General features: G+C 33.5%; 1 protein-coding gene across 1 annotated transcript in view; it reads right to left on the bottom strand.

The window, feature by feature from the left end:
* The window catches only part of LOC137399934 (multidrug resistance-associated protein 1-like), a 78,295-nt gene that overhangs the window by 33,885 nt on the left and 23,984 nt on the right, over nt 1-20,426 (bottom strand). The window contains exons 12-13 of the mRNA XM_068086199.1: nt 15,912-16,053; nt 11,151-11,244 (exon numbers count right to left, since the gene is read on the bottom strand). Of these exons, the coding sequence (XP_067942300.1) occupies nt 11,151-11,244; nt 15,912-16,053 (236 nt within the window). The remainder of the gene's footprint in view (nt 1-11,150; nt 11,245-15,911; nt 16,054-20,426) is intronic.

Raw genomic sequence — 20,426 nt, 5'->3', positions numbered from 1 at the left:
TATGTTTGTGTGTACTATATCCAGTTATGTTTGTGTGTACTATATCCAGTTATGTTTGTGTGTACTATATCCAGTTATGTTTGTGTGTACTATATAAAATTAAGTTTGTGTGTACTATATCCAGTTATGTTTGTGTGTACTATATCCAGTTATGCTTGTGTGTACTATATCCAGTTATGTTTGTGTGTACTATATCCAGTTATGTTTGTGTGTACTATATCCAGTTATGTTTGTGTGTACTATATCCAGTTATGTTTGTGTGTACTATATCCAGTTAAGTTTGTGTGTACTATATCCAATTAAGTTTGTGTGTACTATATCCAGTTATGTTTGTGTGTACTATATCCAGTTAAGTTTGTGTGTACTATATCCAATTAAGTTTGTGTGTACTATATCCAGTTATGTTTGTGTGTACTATATCCAGTTAAGTTTGTGTGTACTATATCCAATTAAGTTTGTGTGTACTATATCCAGTTATGTTTGTGTGTACTATATCCAGTTAAGTTTGTGTGTATTATATCCAGTTATGTTTGTGTGTATTATATCCAGTTATGTTTGTGTGTACTATATCCAGTTATGTTTGTGTATATTATATCCAGTTATGTTTGTGTGTACTATATCCAGTTATGTTTGTGTGTACTATATCCAGTTATGTTTGTGTGTACTATATCCAGTTATGTTTGTGTGTACTATATCCAGTTATGTTTGTGTGTACTATATCCAGTTATGTTTGTGTGTACTATATCCAATTAAGTTTGTGTGTACTATATCCAGTTATGTTTGTGTGTACTATATCCAGTTAAGTTTGTGTGTACTATATCCAATTAAGTTTGTGTGTACTATATCCAGTTATGTTTGTGTGTACTATATCCAGTTATGTTTGTGTGTACTATATCCAGTTAAGTTTGTGTGTACTATATCCAATTAAGTTTGTGTGTACTATATCCAGTTATGTTTGTGTGTACTATATCCAGTTAAGTTTGTGTGTACTATATCCAATTAAGTTTGTGTGTACTATATCCAGTTATGTTTGTGTGTACTATATCCAGTTAAGTTTGTGTGTATTATATCCAGTTATGTTTGTGTGTATTATATCCAGTTATGTTTGTGTGTACTATATCCAGTTATGTTTGTGTATATTATATCCAGTTATGTTTGTGTGTACTATATCCAGTTAAGTTTGTGTGTACTATATCCAATTAAGTTTGTGTGTACTATATCCAGTTATGTTTGTGTGTACTATATCCAGTTAAGTTTGTGTGTACTATATCCAATTAAGTTTGTGTGTACTATATCCAGTTATGTTTGTGTGTACTATATCCAGTTAAGTTTGTGTGTACTATATCCAGTTATGTTTGTGTGTACTATATCCAGTTAAGTTTGTGTGTACTATATCCAATTAAGTTTGTGTGTACTATATCCAGTTATGTTTGTGTGTACTATATCCAGTTAAGTTTGTGTGTATTATATCCAGTTATGTTTGTGTGTATTATATCCAGTTATGTTTGTGTGTACTATATCCAGTTATGTTTGTGTATATTATATCCAGTTATGTTTGTGTGTACTATATCCAGTTATGTTTGTGTGTACTATATCCAGTTATGTTTGTGTACTATATCCAGTTATGTTTGTGTGTACTATATCCAGTTGTTTGTGTGTACTATATCCAGTTATGTTTGTGTGTATTATATCCAGTTATGTTTGTGTGTATTATATCCAGTTATGTTTGTGTGTACTATATCCAGTTATGTTTGTGTGTACTATATCCAGTTATGTTTGTGTGTACTATATCCAGTTATGTTTGTGTGTACTATATCCAGTTATGTTTGTGTGTATTATATCCAGTTATGTTTGTGTGTACTATATCCAGTTATGTTTGTGTGTATTATATCCAGTTATGTTTGTGTGTACTATATCCAGTTATGTTTGTGTGTACTATATCCAGTTAAGTTTGTGTGTATTATATCCAGTTATGTTTGTGTGTATTATATCCAGTTATGTTTGTGTGTACTATATCCAGTTATGTTTGTGTATATTATATCCAGTTATGTTTGTGTGTACTATATCCAGTTAAGTTTGTGTGTACTATATCCAATTAAGTTTGTGTGTACTATATCCAGTTATGTTTGTGTGTACTATATCCAGTTAAGTTTGTGTGTACTATATCCAGTTATGTTTGTGTGTACTATATCCAGTTAAGTTTGTGTGTACTATATCCAATTAAGTTTGTGTGTACTATATCCAGTTATGTTTGTGTGTACTATATCCAGTTAAGTTTGTGTGTATTATATCCAGTTATGTTTGTGTGTATTATATCCAGTTATGTTTGTGTGTACTATATCCAGTTATGTTTGTGTGTACTATATCCAGTTATGTTTGTGTGTACTATATCCAGTTATGTTTGTGTGTATTATATCCAGTTATGTTTGTGTGTATTATATCCAGTTATGTTTGTGTGTATTATATCCAGTTATGTTTGTGTGTACTATATCCAGTTATGTTTGTGTGTACTATATCCAGTTATGTTTGTGTGTATTATATCCAGTTATGTTTGTGTGTACTATATCCAGTTATGTTTGTGTGTATTATATCCAGTTATGTTTGTGTGTACTATATCCAGTTATGTTTGTGTGTACTATATCCAGTTATGTTTGTGTGTATTATATCCAGTTATGTTTGTGTGTATTATATCCAGTTATGTTTGTGTGTACTATATCCAGTTATGTTTGTGTGTACTATATCCAGTTATGTTTGTGTGTACTATATCCAGTTATGTTTGTGTGTACTATATCCAGTTATGTTTGTGTGTACTATATCCAGTTATGTTTGTGTGTATTATATCCAGTTATGTTTGTGTGTACTATATCCAGTTATGTTTGTGTGTATTATATCCAGTTATGTTTGTGTGTACTATATCCAGTTATGTTTGTGTGTACTATATTCAGTTATGTTTGTGTGTATTATATCCAGTTATGTTTGTGTGTACTATATCCAGTTATGTTTGTGTGTATTATATCCAGTTATGTTTGTGTGTATTATATCCAGTTATGTTTGTGTGTACTATATCCAGTTATGTTTGTGTGTACTATATCCAGTTATGTTTGTGTGTACTATATCCAGTTATGTTTGTGTGTACTATATCCAGTTATGTTTGTGTGTATTATATCCAGTTATGTTTGTGTGTATTATATCCAGTTATGTTTGTGTGTACTATATCCAGTTATGTTTGTGTGTACTATATCCAGTTATGTTTGTGTGTACTATATCCAGTTATGTTTGTGTGTACTATATCCAGTTAAGTTTGTGTGTATTATATCCAGTTATGTTTGTGTGTACTATATCCAGTTATGTTTGTGTGTACTATATCCAGTTATGTTTGTGTGTACTATATCCAGTTATGTTTGTGTGTATTATATCCAGTTATGTTTGTGTGTACTATATCCAGTTATGTTTGTGTGTATTATATCCAGTTATGTTTGTGTGTACTACATCCAGTTATGTTTGTGTGTACTATATCCAGTTATGTTTGTGTGTACTATATCCAGTTATGTTTGTGTGTACTATATCCAGTTATGTTTGTGTGTATTATATCCAGTTATGTTTGTGTGTACTATATCCAGTTATGTTTGTGTGTATTATATCCAGTTATGTTTGTTTGTACTACATCCAGTTATGTTTGTGTGTACTATATCCAGTTATGTTTGTGTGTACTATATCCAGTTATGTTTGTGTGTACTATATCCAGTTAAGTTTGTGTGTACTATATCCAATTAAGTTTGTGTGTACTATATCCAGTTATGTTTGTGTGTACTATATCCAGTTAAGTTTGTGTGTATTATATCCAGTTATGTTTGTGTGTATTATATCCAGTTATGTTTGTGTGTACTATATCCAGTTATGTTTGTGTATATTATATCCAGTTATGTTTGTGTGTACTATATCCAGTTAAGTTTGTGTGTACTATATCCAATTAAGTTTGTGTGTACTATATCCAGTTATGTTTGTGTGTACTATATCCAGTTAAGTTTGTGTGTACTATATCCAATTAAGTTTGTGTGTACTATATCCAGTTATGTTTGTGTGTACTATATCCAGTTAAGTTTGTGTGTACTATATCCAGTTATGTTTGTGTGTACTATATCCAGTTAAGTTTGTGTGTACTATATCCAATTAAGTTTGTGTGTACTATATCCAGTTATGTTTGTGTGTACTATATCCAGTTAAGTTTGTGTGTATTATATCCAGTTATGTTTGTGTGTATTATATCCAGTTATGTTTGTGTGTACTATATCCAGTTATGTTTGTGTATATTATATCCAGTTATGTTTGTGTGTACTATATCCAGTTATGTTTGTGTGTACTATATCCAGTTATGTTTGTGTGTACTATATCCAGTTATGTTTGTGTGTACTATATCCAGTTGTTTGTGTGTACTATATCCAGTTATGTTTGTGTGTATTATATCCAGTTATGTTTGTGTGTATTATATCCAGTTGTTTGTGTGTACTATATCCAGTTATGTTTGTGTGTACTATATCCAGTTATGTTTGTGTGTACTATATCCAGTTATGTTTGTGTGTACTATATCCAGTTATGTTTGTGTGTACTATATCCAGTTATGTTTGTGTGTATTATATCCAGTTATGTTTGTGTGTACTATATCCAGTTATGTTTGTGTCTATTATATCCAGTTATGTTTGTGTGTACTATATCCAGTTATGTTTGTGTGTACTATATCCAGTTATGTTTGTGTGTACTATATCCAGTTATGTTTGTGTGTACTATATCCAGTTATGTTTGTGTGTACTATATCCAGTTATGTTTGTGTGTACTATATCCAGTTATGTTTGTGTGTACTATATCCAGTTATGTTTGTGTGTACTATATCCAGTTATGTTTGTGTGTACTATATCCAGTTATGTTTGTGTGTATTATATCCAGTTATGTTTGTGTGTACTATATCCAGTTATGTTTGTGTGTATTATATCCAGTTATGTTTGTGTGTACTATATCCAGTTATGTTTGTGTGTACTATATCCAGTTATGTTTGTGTGTACTATATCCAGTTATGTTTGTGTGTACTATATCCAGTTATGTTTGTGTGTATTATATCCAGTTATGTTTGTGTGTACTATATCCAGTTATGTTTGTGTGTACTATATCCAGTTATGTTTGTGTGTATTATATCCAGTTATGTTTGTGTGTATTATATCCAGTTATGTTTGTGTGTACTATATCCAGTTATGTTTGTGTGTACTATATCCAGTTATGTTTGTGTGTACTATATCCAGTTATGTTTGTGTGTACCATATCCAGTTATGTTTGTGTGTACTATATCCAGTTATGTTTGTGTGTATTATATCCAGTTATGTTTGTGTGTACTATATCCAGTTATGTTTGTGTGTATTATATCCAGTTATGTTTGTGTGTACTATATCCAGTTATGTTTGTGTGTACTATATTCAGTTATGTTTGTGTGTATTATATCCAGTTATGTTTGTGTGTACTATATCCAGTTATGTTTGTGTGTATTATATCCAGTTATGTTTGTGTGTATTATATCCAGTTATGTTTGTGTGTACTATATCCAGTTATGTTTGTGTGTACTATATCCAGTTATGTTTGTGTGTACTATATCCAGTTATGTTTGTGTGTACTATATCCAGTTATGTTTGTGTGTATTATATCCAGTTATGTTTGTGTGTATTATATCCAGTTATGTTTGTGTGTACTATATCCAGTTATGTTTGTGTGTACTATATCCAGTTATGTTTGTGTGTACTATATCCAGTTATGTTTGTGTGTACTATATCCAGTTAAGTTTGTGTGTATTATATCCAGTTATGTTTGTGTGTACTATATCCAGTTATGTTTGTGTGTACTATATCCAGTTATGTTTGTGTGTACTATATCCAGTTATGTTTGTGTGTATTATATCCAGTTATGTTTGTGTGTACTATATCCAGTTATGTTTGTGTGTATTATATCCAGTTATGTTTGTGTGTACTACATCCAGTTATGTTTGTGTGTACTATATCCAGTTATGTTTGTGTGTATTATATCCAGTTATGTTTGTGTGTACTACATCCAGTTATGTTTGTGTGTACTATATCCAGTTATGTTTGTGTGTACTATATCCAGTTAAGTTTGTGTGTACTATATCCAATTAAGTTTGTGTGTACTATATCCAGTTATGTTTGTGTGTACTATATCCAGTTAAGTTTGTGTGTACTATATCCAATTAAGTTTGTGTGTACTATATCCAGTTATGTTTGTGTGTACTATATCCAGTTAAGTTTGTGTGTACTATATCCAGTTATGTTTGTGTGTACTATATCCAATTAAGTTTGTGTGTACTATATCCAGTTATGTTTGTGTGTACTATATCCAGTTATGTTTGTGTGTACTATATCCAGTTAAGTTTGTGTGTACTATATCCAATTAAGTTTGTGTGTACTATATCCAGTTATGTTTGTGTGTACTATATCCAGTTAAGTTTGTGTGTACTATATCCAATTAAGTTTGTGTGTACTATATCCAGTTATGTTTGTGTGTACTATATCCAGTTAAGTTTGTGTGTATTATATCCAGTTATGTTTGTGTGTATTATATCCAGTTATGTTTGTGTGTACTATATCCAGTTATGTTTGTGTATATTATATCCAGTTATGTTTGTGTGTACTATATCCAGTTAAGTTTGTGTGTACTATATCCAATTAAGTTTGTGTGTACTATATCCAGTTATGTTTGTGTGTACTATATCCAGTTAAGTTTGTGTGTACTATATCCAATTAAGTTTGTGTGTACTATATCCAGTTATGTTTGTGTGTACTATATCCAGTTAAGTTTGTGTGTACTATATCCAGTTATGTTTGTGTGTACTATATCCAGTTAAGTTTGTGTGTACTATATCCAATTAAGTTTGTGTGTACTATATCCAGTTATGTTTGTGTGTACTATATCCAGTTAAGTTTGTGTGTATTATATCCAGTTATGTTTGTGTGTATTATATCCAGTTATGTTTGTGTGTACTATATCCAGTTATGTTTGTGTATATTATATCCAGTTATGTTTGTGTGTACTATATCCAGTTATGTTTGTGTGTACTATATCCAGTTATGTTTGTGTGTACTATATCCAGTTATGTTTGTGTGTACTATATCCAGTTGTTTGTGTGTACTATATCCAGTTATGTTTGTGTGTATTATATCCAGTTATGTTTGTGTGTATTATATCCAGTTATGTTTGTGTGTACTATATCCAGTTATGTTTGTGTGTACTATATCCAGTTATGTTTGTGTGTACTATATCCAGTTATGTTTGTGTGTACTATATCCAGTTATGTTTGTGTGTACTATATCCAGTTATGTTTGTGTGTATTATATCCAGTTATGTTTGTGTGTACTATATCCAGTTATGTTTGTGTGTATTATATCCAGTTATGTTTGTGTGTACTATATCCAGTTATGTTTGTGTGTACTATATCCAGTTATGTTTGTGTGTACTATATCCAGTTATGTTTGTGTGTACTATATCCAGTTATGTTTGTGTGTACTATATCCAGTTATGTTTGTGTGTACTATATCCAGTTATGTTTGTGTGTACAATATCCAGTTATGTTTGTGTGTACTATATCCAGTTATGTTTGTGTGTACTATATCCAGTTATGTTTGTGTGTATTATATCCAGTTATGTTTGTGTGTACTATATCCAGTTATGTTTGTGTGTACAGACGGTTCCCTACTTACGAACATTCGAGTTACGAACAACCCGTACATACGAACAGGTCTGCGCGTATGTCCGCCGCTAATACCGACGGTATTACCGACGTATTAGCGGCGGAAATAGGCACTACTCAGAAGCCCAATCCAGCATCCACCTTTCTCTGCCCAGTTCGTTGCAGCGCCTAAGTGCGTGAACGTATCTCCAGTGCGCAAAGAACTTTTTTATTTTTACTGTACGTATTGTAAAGGAATTTGCCGGCCTTTACTTTATTGGTTACCCTACTAATATAGCACTGAAGCAACTTACGAACAAATTCACCTTACGAACAATCGTTCGGAACGTAACTCGTTCGTAGGTTGGGAACCGTCTGTATTATATCCAGTTATGTTTGTGTGTACTATATCCAGTTATGTTTGTGTGTACTATATCCAGTTATGTTTGTGTGTACTATATCCAGTTATGTTTGTGTGTACTATATCCAGTTATGTTTGTGTGTATTATATCCAGTTATGTTTGTGTGTACTATATCCAGTTATGTTTGTGTGTACTATATCCAGTTATGTTTGTGTGTATTATATCCAGTTATGTTTGTGTGTATTATATCCAGTTATGTTTGTGTGTACTATATCCAGTTATGTTTGTGTGTACTATATCCAGTTATGTTTGTGTGTACTATATCCAGTTATGTTTGTGTGTACCATATCCAGTTATGTTTGTGTGTACTATATCCAGTTATGTTTGTGTGTATTATATCCAGTTATGTTTGTGTGTACTATATCCAGTTATGTTTGTGTGTATTATATCCAGTTATGTTTGTGTGTACTATATCCAGTTATGTTTGTGTGTACTATATTCAGTTATGTTTGTGTGTATTATATCCAGTTATGTTTGTGTGTACTATATCCAGTTATGTTTGTGTGTATTATATCCAGTTATGTTTGTGTGTATTATATCCAGTTATGTTTGTGTGTACTATATCCAGTTATGTTTGTGTGTACTATATCCAGTTATGTTTGTGTGTACTATATCCAGTTATGTTTGTGTGTACTATATCCAGTTATGTTTGTGTGTATTATATCCAGTTATGTTTGTGTGTATTATATCCAGTTATGTTTGTGTGTACTATATCCAGTTATGTTTGTGTGTACTATATCCAGTTATGTTTGTGTGTACTATATCCAGTTATGTTTGTGTGTACTATATCCAGTTAAGTTTGTGTGTATTATATCCAGTTATGTTTGTGTGTACTATATCCAGTTATGTTTGTGTGTACTATATCCAGTTATGTTTGTGTGTACTATATCCAGTTATGTTTGTGTGTATTATATCCAGTTATGTTTGTGTGTACTATATCCAGTTATGTTTGTGTGTATTATATCCAGTTATGTTTGTGTGTACTACATCCAGTTATGTTTGTGTGTACTATATCCAGTTATGTTTGTGTGTACTATATCCAGTTATGTTTGTGTGTACTATATCCAGTTATGTTTGTGTGTGTTATATCCAGTTATGTTTGTGTGTACTATATCCAGTTATGTTTGTGTGTATTATATCCAGTTATGTTTGTTTGTACTACATCCAGTTATGTTTGTGTGTACTATATCCAGTTATGTTTGTGTGTACTATATCCAGTTGTTTGTGTGTATTATATCCAGTTATGTTTGTGTGTACTATATCCAGTTATGTTTGTGTGTACTATATCCAGTTATGTTTGTGTGTACTACATCCAGTTATGTTTGTGTGTACTATATCCAGTTATGTTTGTGTGTACTATACTATCCAGTTATAGCTATTAAAATCTTGGAATTAAAAGCTCACATCCTGCTGGATTGGAACTCATGAAGATCACAGCTGCAAGTTTCGAACTGTGCATTTAGCCACCAAGCTATGCTGTTCTTACGATTCTATTGCTCTTATCATCGATTGCCCACGCTAAATGACGTATTAATTGAAACTTTATGAACTCTATGAAACATGAGGCTTTTTCATCCTTGTCATACTAGAGCGAATTTGTTTTCCACCAAACGATGTCAACAAACATTTTTCTCAAAATTAAAATGTTGCGGTTGTATCTCAGTTCAGCGTCATCCGTTATGGTAAAAACGGGTTACCAACCAAATAAGTGCTAAACTTTAGTTAAAAGTTTAGTGAAATGCATACTAAAACTTCCTTCAAGTATGTTTTTAGTCTAAATTCATTTTAGTTAGATTCAGCGCTTATGTTACATGTCTGTCTTGAAGGTAAGAACTCTCCACATAGTACATTGTAATGTTATAAATTATTATCTTGCAGATCATAACCACAAAATGCACTAAAGTTATTGTAGGTAACTATAGTTACCAAGGTTAACATATTGTTTTGTTACTATTTTTTGACAATGATGATTTTGATGATTTTTACCAGGCAGTGCTTGCATTAGATAATTACTGTGGGTTTCTAAAGCACTCTACAATGTATATGTCTATACGATATTTTCGCCTTATGATGCCAACACTGAAACGAACTAAAATCATATAATCGCATACCAAATAATTTTCCATTGTAATTGTAGCAAAACAGCTATTTAGCCATTACTTGCTAATGATTTCACATTTACATTTAAAAACCTTTACAGCTTTATTTTTCCTCCCAATTTATTTCAACAAAACACTTCTTTCATGATATGAAATTGAAAAGTTACAGTTGTTTGAAAAAGTTGGAAAACTTTTATAGTTGTTTTTTTTCTCAAGTCATTTGAACTGCAGAAAAAAAACCTTTTCCGTGATATGAAGTTTAAAAGTTAGATTGGTAAATATTGTATATGTTAAAATACAAATAAATTTTCTGTGCAAAGACTTTTTTTATTACACAGGCAACACCGGACATTCAGTAGTATACTATGAAGTATGAGTATATTGAGAACAATCCCATCAGCCTGTTATAAACTATAAACTATATAATGTACATGTTATTATAAATCTACAGAAATCTCCCGTCGACAATCTATTGCAAATATATTGTCTATTGTCAACTTTTCAAATGCTTTAGAACTGAAGAAAGAAGTAAAATGTAAGACTGATACCAATTAGTAAACTATAAATTGTCTTTATTGAAACTATAAGTATGTATTTTGTCAGTTGAAACATAGGGGTATATTTTAAATGGAAGAATATACTTGGTCTATTAAAACCTATATGTATATTGAAACTTACATATGTATATTTATCAGTAGTTACAGTAGTATTTAATCTGATGAGAAACTGTGAGTCAACTATTATCTGAGGCTACTGGTGAACTAAAACTGTATGGCTAACTAAAATAAGGTGAGCTGAAACCCGGAACCCAGCCAACAAAATCATTCGAAGCATTTGAACTAAAAGAAACCAAAATTGTATCTAAAAGCAAACTGAAATAAAAAGAACTACAATGTGATTGCTAAAACTAACTTGTTAGCAGCTCTCTCCAATTGTTCACATTTCCTCTGTGTGAGATCCTTTTGCAACTTTCCCTGTCCCTCTGGCTTGCTTTTTTCGGATGCTTCTGTAATGAATTTTAGAAACCTCTCATCACTTTCGAGGTTAAATATCTCCTGAGTTAGTATTGCATGAGATAAGATGGTAAATGAAAAGAGAAGACAAAGAAATAGTTAAGAAGAAAAAGAGGAAGTGGTCTAGAAGGGGAACCAACAGAAATGGTTTAGAAAGAAGGTAAATAGCAAGAAATGACCATTAATAAACTGCCGCAGAAGATAAAAAAGTTGATAGGAACAAATAAGGGCCGAGAATGAATCTAGCAGGTAGAGTTCCTATAAGAACACATGATAGGAAGATCGCAATCTTTTTCAAATTTCGCAATAAAAAGAACTTGGTAACTACTACAAAAGCACATATTCATGACTATCAAACCTAAGATTAACAACAACTCCTACCTCAAGCTACAAGAGCTTGCAAGTACCTGCTACAAAAACTTGTAAGTGCCTGCCACAAGAACTTGTAGGTACCTGCCTGCCACAAGAACTTGTAAATAACTGCCACAAAAACTTGTAAATACCTGCCACAAGAACTTGTAGGTACCTGCCACAAGAACTTGTGAGCACCTGCCACAAGAACTTATAAGCCTTCCAAAGCTTTGGCTACTAAAATAGGTTGTTGGATCAACTCATGATAAAAGAAGCAAAGGTTGCACAATGAAGCATAAAGAAGACAATTACAAATTGTTCCTGTGCTCAGCGGCTTGTTCTACGTAACACCCAGCTAGTTGATACTTAAAGATGAACTCACACAAAATTTGTGTAGATTTTGTCATAAAGTACCGTACTTTGCGGACTACTAGCCGCTACTTTTTTCTGATGATTTGAGCCATGCGGCTTATATAAGGGTGTGGCTATTCTGTGGCTTTTTCTTTGACCGCTAGGGCGCATTAACCAGAATTCCCGGTTAGTGCGCCTTAAGCGGTGAAAGAAAATACGAAAAAATGCCTAATGGTACTGTTAGGCACTAGGTTAAAAAGCGTCGGTTAATATGAAACAGTGCCGTTAGGTACTGTTCCGTTTTAAACAGGAAAATTGCTGCCACGTTAAAAAGTACCATCCTGAGTTCTGCGGCCTATACAAAGGTTCGGCCTATGTATTGTTTTATTATCATTTTTTAGAAAATAAAGCAGGCTTATATAGGGGTGCGTTTTATAGTCCGAAAAGTACGGACTATAAAGTACGGACTATAAAGTACGGACTTGGTATTTTTCTATCACACTTGCGATTGTGCTCTGTTTGAGGTGATCTGGTTGACAGGATGTTTCAGGATTAAAATCGATAAAACTTGATCGCGATTAAAATGCTCAGATCAATTGGTGTAATTATGACGTCAGTAATTGCAAAGAGACCGACAGTATAGAGTTTAGCCTGAGTGCAATAGCCGATATCAACCACCGCAACGATCACAACTTGTGACGCCATTTTGCACATATTTTTTGACTGAGTGTTACATGTATAATCTTGACCAAGTGTTATCGATTTTAATCTAGCAACATCCTGGCAATCAAATAGCCTCAACCATCAAAAGAAATCACAAATGATAAAAAAATATCGATAATTTCTAGAGATGCCCCGATTTTAATTTCACCAGCCGATTCAGATACCGATTCGATATACTGATTCTTAATGAAAAATAATCCGATTCAGATACCGATTCAGATTCTTTTGTCTTGCATAGATAGTTGTTCATTTTATTATGCAAGTATAAATATAATGCAAGGAAAATATAAATATTAATGTATTTATTTGTTTGTATTTATGAAAAAAGATACATGTATATATATTCACATACTGACATACCGTGCATCTAATAACAAACAGTCCATGTTTCTTAAAATATGTTGTTATTAATGGTAATTACAGTTAGTGGTACAGCTTTCTCTGTGATAATGAAGTCTCTCTTCTACTGCTGAACAAACTGCTGCGCCTGTACAAGTCTAAAGCAAATAAATGCGTCTTTTAATTACCGTTAGTGATTCAATTATCTCAGTGAGACGTCTTTATCTTCTATCACTATCGATGTAGCCAGTCGTACTGAAGGACTCGCATGCTACAGATGATGGGGGGCAGACTAAACACCGATAAGCCACTGAGGTCACTTTATGCGATACAAACGATACATCATATCGTCAGGATCAAGAGAGAGAGATAGATAACTTTATGCATCAACTGCTCAAATTACTTTCGCAATGCTAGTAAATAGAAAAATTACACCGCATTCTGGTTGCTCGTTATAGTTCTCTTGTTCGTGATTGGCTGCAACAAATCATATTGCTGTAATTGGGAAATACCGCACTTGGTGATTACGTCCTAACTAAAGCCAAAATATTGCGCAGCTGTGTAGATGTTTATTAGGCTATAGACATGAAATAGATTGTGTGACAGGCTTGGAAATCATTAGATAAAAGCAAGGAACTAGCAGCTGATGATTTGTTATTTAAGTAGCAGGCTAAAATACAGGTTTCTGCTAAATAGTTGATATGTAAAAAGTATCTGAAGTGTCCGATTTTTTAAGAAAAGATCGGCCGATACCGATTCAGATACTTAATACCCATATCGGCACCGATACCGATATTGAAATCGGGGCAACTCTAATAATTTCTGATAAAATTTTAAGTGAGTTCATCTTAAAGAGCAAGTTTTGCCTTACTGAACAGTGTGCCGCAGGGTTGAAAACCAAAAACAGAAACACAAATACTGCCAGCGCTAATGACCTGCATTGGCAGTGAAACAGAATTAAACTCAATGTCTGTCTGGCACTTCAATGTCTATGCACGTCCTTTTAGTTTCATGATTTCTCTATAAGTTTCAAACCACTAAAAGAGTAGAGGCGTATGGATCTTTGTAAAATCTAGACATTGCAACATAATTCACTGATTGAAAATGATACAATTACAATGATGGACAAAACAGTGAGATGCAATTGTTTAATAGGCTAATTCAGGCTATATTGTTATCTCAACATAGTTGTTGTCTCTCTTCCAAATACTACAGATAATTGTATATACGTCGCCTCAAGTTAGGATTAAAGATGGAGCACCGTTTCATGGCTCCCAAATCAAAATGAGTGTTTTTGGTATGTTCGGAGACCTAAAAGATGGTTTTGTGTGTTCATAGTACCATAAAACATTCAATTGAATACCATGGAGCTCTATTTTTAAATGTTCCTTTATAGTGGCAGTCAATTAGAGGTGGCGTTCAAATAGAGGCCGGCATTGTATTTTTCAAATGGCTCTAAGAAGTTTGGGAAGATAAATTTAGCCCGAAGCAAATGGCGCCTATATTTTGTCCTATTTTTCCGGTTGAGCAATATTATTCCTTTTGGATGCAATAAATCTGCTAACCTACCTCCAACTTGTCAAAGATCTTTTAATAAATATGCATTGAGAAACCGAGAAATATCTCTACTAGTTGATATCTTTGGCTTGTAATAAACCTGCGATGATATTATAGCCTGTGTCCCGCTTTGTGATTTGTTGGAGCTTTCAATTTTTATTTCAGTCTAAATTTGAAAACGTATTTTTATGCTTATGTTGCTATATTTGTTGCATAAAAGCTCACTGCACTCATTGATATGTTTGCTACAGTTTGGAGCCAAAACTAGCGTTTTATGTGGAATAGTAGAGGAGTTACGAGTGTCAATCAATTGTGAGATCAGATTACCGCAATGATGCTATCAAATAATATGCCATAAATCGGCAAATTTATAAATTAGATAATGATAATCTATCAAATGCTACAAATGCTTCAATATATTCATGAACAAGTGACATAAACAAACCATACTTATATTACACGCAAAATCAAAAATTAAAATTTTTAAAGCAACAATATTTACATCGTTTGCTCAGATAGCTGCATCCTGATCGTTGCTTTCGATGGAACGAAAATCTTCTGGTTTCTCAATACCTTCCACAATGTCTTCTGACCTCAACTCTTTTTCTGCACTGCTAAACTAGTTGATATTAACGCCCAAACATTATTTTGACAGAGCAAAACTTTTACGTGTTGCATCTAGCACAAATGCAACGCATAAAGGTTTTGATCGCTAAATGTAACCTTTGGCCTAACAATAGTCGTTCATCATAAATATTAACCAGTTTTATATAGAAGTACTTTGAAGTATCAAGACCGCGCTAAACAAGGAACTGCTATTAACATGGGACGGTTAATAATTATTTCTATGGTGTTGCATTCGGAGTTTAAAAGGAAAAAATAGCAAAAATGGAATTGGAGTGTAATTGGAGAACGACAGAATTGATTGTTATCGATGTACACGATTCATTATTAAAACGATTTTGTGAACACTTTTCTACCGATCACTTGATATTATGGATTCATTAAGATCAAAGATTTTCAGAGTGGTAGTCAAATGGAGGTGGCGGTGAAACAGAAGGTGGCGCTTTATTTTTCAACCTTCTTACAGTGGCTGTTAAATAGAGGTGGTGTTCAAATAGAGGTGGCGTTGAATTAGACGTTTTACATTAAATTGAAGACTGACTAACACACGCACTGACTGAAAACATCACCCAAATGTCATGGCCCTACTAGTCGATGCTGTTCTTGTTGAGTGCTAGCGATGTTGGTAGTAAAATAAACATTGATACTACACAGCTGGGGCACTGACTACACTGACTAGCTACTACATGTGCCATAGTAGATGATATAACCACACCTTCAGAGTACTCTTTGAGAAGCTTAGCAAAGACACCATCACGACTGATTAAGGATTTATAAGAGCCATGTTCAGTGAGTCTACCAGTGTCCATAACATAAATCTCATCAACTTGAGGTAGCCAGTGCAGTCCATGTGTCACCTAAAATAGGGTTTCACCTTATGACTCAGTTGGTAATATAAGGATCATGCATGTTGTGATGTTCACCTTGTGACTCAGTTGGTAATATAAGGATCATGCATGTTGTGTTGTTTCACCTCATGACTCAGTTGGTAATATAAGGATCATGCATGTTGTGTTGTTTCCTTATGACTCAGTTGGTAATATAAGGATCATGCATGTTGTGTTGTTTCACCTTATGACTCAGTTGGTAATATAAGGATTATGCATGTTGTGTTGTTTCACCTTATGACTCAGTTGGTAATATAAGGATCATGCATGTTGTGTTGTTTCCTTATGACTCAGTTGGTAATATAAGGATCATGCATGTTGTGTTGTTTCACCTTATGACTCAGTTGGTAATATAAGGATTATGCATGTTGTGTTGTTTCACCTTATGACTCAGTTGGTAATATAAGGATCATGCATGTTGTGTTGTTTCACCTTATGACTCAGTTGGTAATATAAGGATCATGCATGTTGTGTTGTTTAACCTTATGACTCAGTTGGTAATATAAGAATCATGCATGTTGTGATGTTTTACCTTATGACTCAGTTGGTAATACAAGGATCACGCATGTTGTGTTGTTTCACCTTATGACTCAGTTGGTAATATAAGGATCATACATGTTGTGTTGTTTCACCTGTATTACTCAGTTGGTAATATAAGGATCATGCATGTTGTGTTGTTTCACCTGTATTACTCAGTTGGTAATATAAGGATCATGCATGTTGTGTTGTTTCACCTGTATTACTCAGTTGGTAATATAAGGATCATGGATGTTGTGTTGTTTCACCTGTATTACTCAGTTGGTAATATAAGGATCATGCATGTTGTGATGTTTCACCTCATGACTCAATTGGTAATATAAGGATCATGCATGTTGTGACGTTTCCTTATGACTCAGTTGGTAATATAAGGATCATGCATGTTGTGATGTTTAACCTTAGGACTCAGTTGGTAATATAAGGATCATGCATGTTGTGATGTTTTACCTTATGACTCAGTTGGTAATATAAGGATCATGCATGTTGTGTTGTTTCACCTTATGACTCAGTTGGTAATATAAGGATCATGCATGTTGTGTTGTTTCACCTTATGACTCAGTTGGTAATATAAGGATTATGCATGTTGTGTTGTTTCACCTTATGACTCAGTTGGTAATATAAGGATCATGCATGTTGTGTTGTTTTACCTTATGACTCAGTTGGTAATATAAGGATCATGCATGTTGTGTTGTTTCACCTTATGACTCAGTTGGTAATATAAGGATCATGCATGTTGTGTTGTTTTACCTTATGACTCAGTTGGTAATATAAGGATCATGCATGTTGTGTTGTTTTACCTTATGACTCAGTTGGTAATATAAGGATCATGCATGTTGTGTTGTTTTACCTTATGACTCAGTTGGTAATATAAGGATCATGCATGTTGTGTTGTTTCACCTTATGACTCAGTTGGTAATATAAGGATCACGCACGTTGTGTTGTTTCACCTTATGACTCAGTTGGTAATATAAGGATCATGCATGTTGTGTTGTTTCACCTTATGACTCAGTTGGTAATATAAGGATTATGCATGTTGTGTTGTTTCACCTTATGACTCAGTTGGTAATATAAGGATTATGCATGTTGTGTTGTTTCACCTTATGACTCAGTTGGTAATATAAGGATCATGCATGTTGTGTTGTTTTACCTTATGACTCAGTTGGTAATATAAAGATTATGCATGTTGTGATGTTTCCTTATTACTCAGTTGGTAATATAAGGATCATGCATGTTGTGTTGTTTCACCTTATGACTCAGTTGGTAATATAAGGATCATGCATGTTGTGTTGTTTCACCTTATGACTCAGTTGGTAATATAAGGATCATGCGTGTTGTGTTGTTTCACCTCATGACTCAGTTGGTAATATAAGGATCGTGCATGTTGTGTTGTTTCACCTCATGACTCGGTTGGTAATATAAGGATCATGCATGTTGTGTTGTTTCACCTTATGACTCGGTTGGTAATATAAGGATCATGCATGTTGTGTTGTTTCACCTCATGACTCGGTTGGTAATATAAGGATCATGCATGTTGTGATGTTTAACCTTATGACTCAGTTGGTAATATAAGGATCATGCATGTTGTGTTGTTTAACCTTATGACTCAGTTGGTAATATAAGGATCATGCATGTTGTGTTGTTTCACCTGTATTACTCAGTTGGTAATATAAGGATCATGGATGTTGTGTCGTTTCACCTGTATTACTCAGTTGGTAATATAAGGATCATGCATGTTGTGTTGTTTCACCTGTATTACTCAGTTGGTAATATAAGGATCATGGATGTTGTGTTGTTTCACCTGTATTACTCAGTTGGTAATATAAGGATCATGCATGTTGTGATGTTTCACCTCATGACTCAATTGGTAATATAAGGATCATGCATGTTGTGATGTTTAACCTTATGACTCAGTTGGTAATATAAGGATCATGCATGTTGTGATGTTTCACCTCATGACTCAATTGGTAATATAAGGATCATGCATGTTGTGATGTTTAACCTTATGACTCAGTTGGTAATATAAGGATCATGCATGTTGTGATGTTTCACCTTATAACTCAGTTGGTAATATAAGGATCATGCATGTTGTGATGTTTCCTTATGACTCAGTTGGTAATATAAGGATCATGCATGTTGTGTTGTTTTACCTTATGACTCAGTTGGTAATATAAGGATCATGCATGTTGTGTTGTTTCACCTTATGACTCAGTTGGTAATATAAGGATTATGCATGTTGTGTTGTTTCACCTCATGACTCGGTTGGTAATATAAGGATCATGCATGTTGTGTTGTTTCACCTTATGACTCAGTTGGTAATATAAGGATCATGCATGTTGTGATGTTTCCTTATTACTCAGTTGGTAATATAAGGATCATGCATGTTGTGTTGTTTCACCTTATGACTCAGTTGGTAATATAAGGATCATGCATGTTGTGTTGTTTCACCTTATGACTCAGTTGGTAATATAAGGATCATGCATGTTGTGTTGTTTCACCTTATGACTCAGTTGGTAATATAAGGATCATGCATGTTGTGTTGTTTCACCTTATGACTCAGTTGGTAATATAAGGATCATGCATGTTGTGTTGTTTCACCTTATGACTCAGTTGGTAATACAAGGATCATGTATGTTGTGTTGTTTCACCTTATGACTCAGTTGGTAATATAAGGATCATGCATGTTGTGTTCTTTCACCTTATGACTCAGTTGGTAATATAAGGATCAAGCATGTTGTGTTGTTTCACCTTATGACTCAGTTGGTAATATAAGGATCATGCATGTTGTGTTGTTTCACCTTATGACTCAGTTGGTAATATAAGGATCATGCATGTTGTGTTGTTTCACCTTATGACTCAGTTGGTAATATAAGGATCATGCATGTTGTGTTGTTTCACCTTATGACTCAGTTGGTAATATAAGGATCATACAGGTTGTGTTGTTTCACCTTATGACTCAGTTGGTAATATAAGGATCATGCATGTTGTGTTGTTTCACCTTATGACTCAGTTGGTAATACAAGGATCATGCATGTTGTGATGTTTCACCTTATGACTCAGTTGGTAATATAAGGATCATGCATGTTGTGTTGTTTCACCTTATGACTAAGTTGGTAATACAAGGATCATGCATGTTGTGTTGTTTCACCTTATGACTCAGTTGGTAATATAAGGATCATGCATGTTGTGTTGTTCCACCTTATGACTCAGTTGGTAATATAAGGATCATGCATGTTGTGTTGTTTCACCTTATGACTCAGTTGGTAATATAAGGATCATGCATGTTGTGTTGTTTCACCTTATGACTCAGTTGGTAATATAAGGATCATGCATGTTGTGTTGTTTCACCTTATGACCCAGTTGGTAATACAAGGATCATGTATGTTGTGTTGTTTCACCTTATGACTCAGTTGGTAATATAAGGATCATGCATGTTGTGTTGTTTCACCTTATGACTCAGTTGGTAATATAAGGATCATGCATGTTGTGTTGTTTCACCTTATGACTCAGTTGGTAATACAAGGATCATGTATGTTGTGTTGTTTCACCTTATGACTCAGTTGGTAATATAAGGATCATGCATGTTGTGTTGTTTCACCTCATGACTCAGTTGGTAATATAAGGATCATGCATGTTGTGTTGTTTCACCTTATGACTCATTTGGTAATACAAGGATCATGCATGTTGTGTTGTTTCACTTCATGACTAAGTTGGTAATACAAGGATCATGCATGTTGTGTTGTTTTACCTTATGACTCAGTTGGTAATATAAGGATCATGCATGTTGTGATGTTTCACCTCATGACTCA

The sequence above is a fragment of the Watersipora subatra genome, chromosome 7 (genome assembly GCF_963576615.1).
Source record: "Watersipora subatra chromosome 7, tzWatSuba1.1, whole genome shotgun sequence".
Lineage (NCBI taxonomy): Eukaryota > Metazoa > Bryozoa > Gymnolaemata > Cheilostomatida > Watersiporidae > Watersipora > Watersipora subatra.
This window is presented reverse-complemented; position numbering and strand designations above follow the sequence as displayed.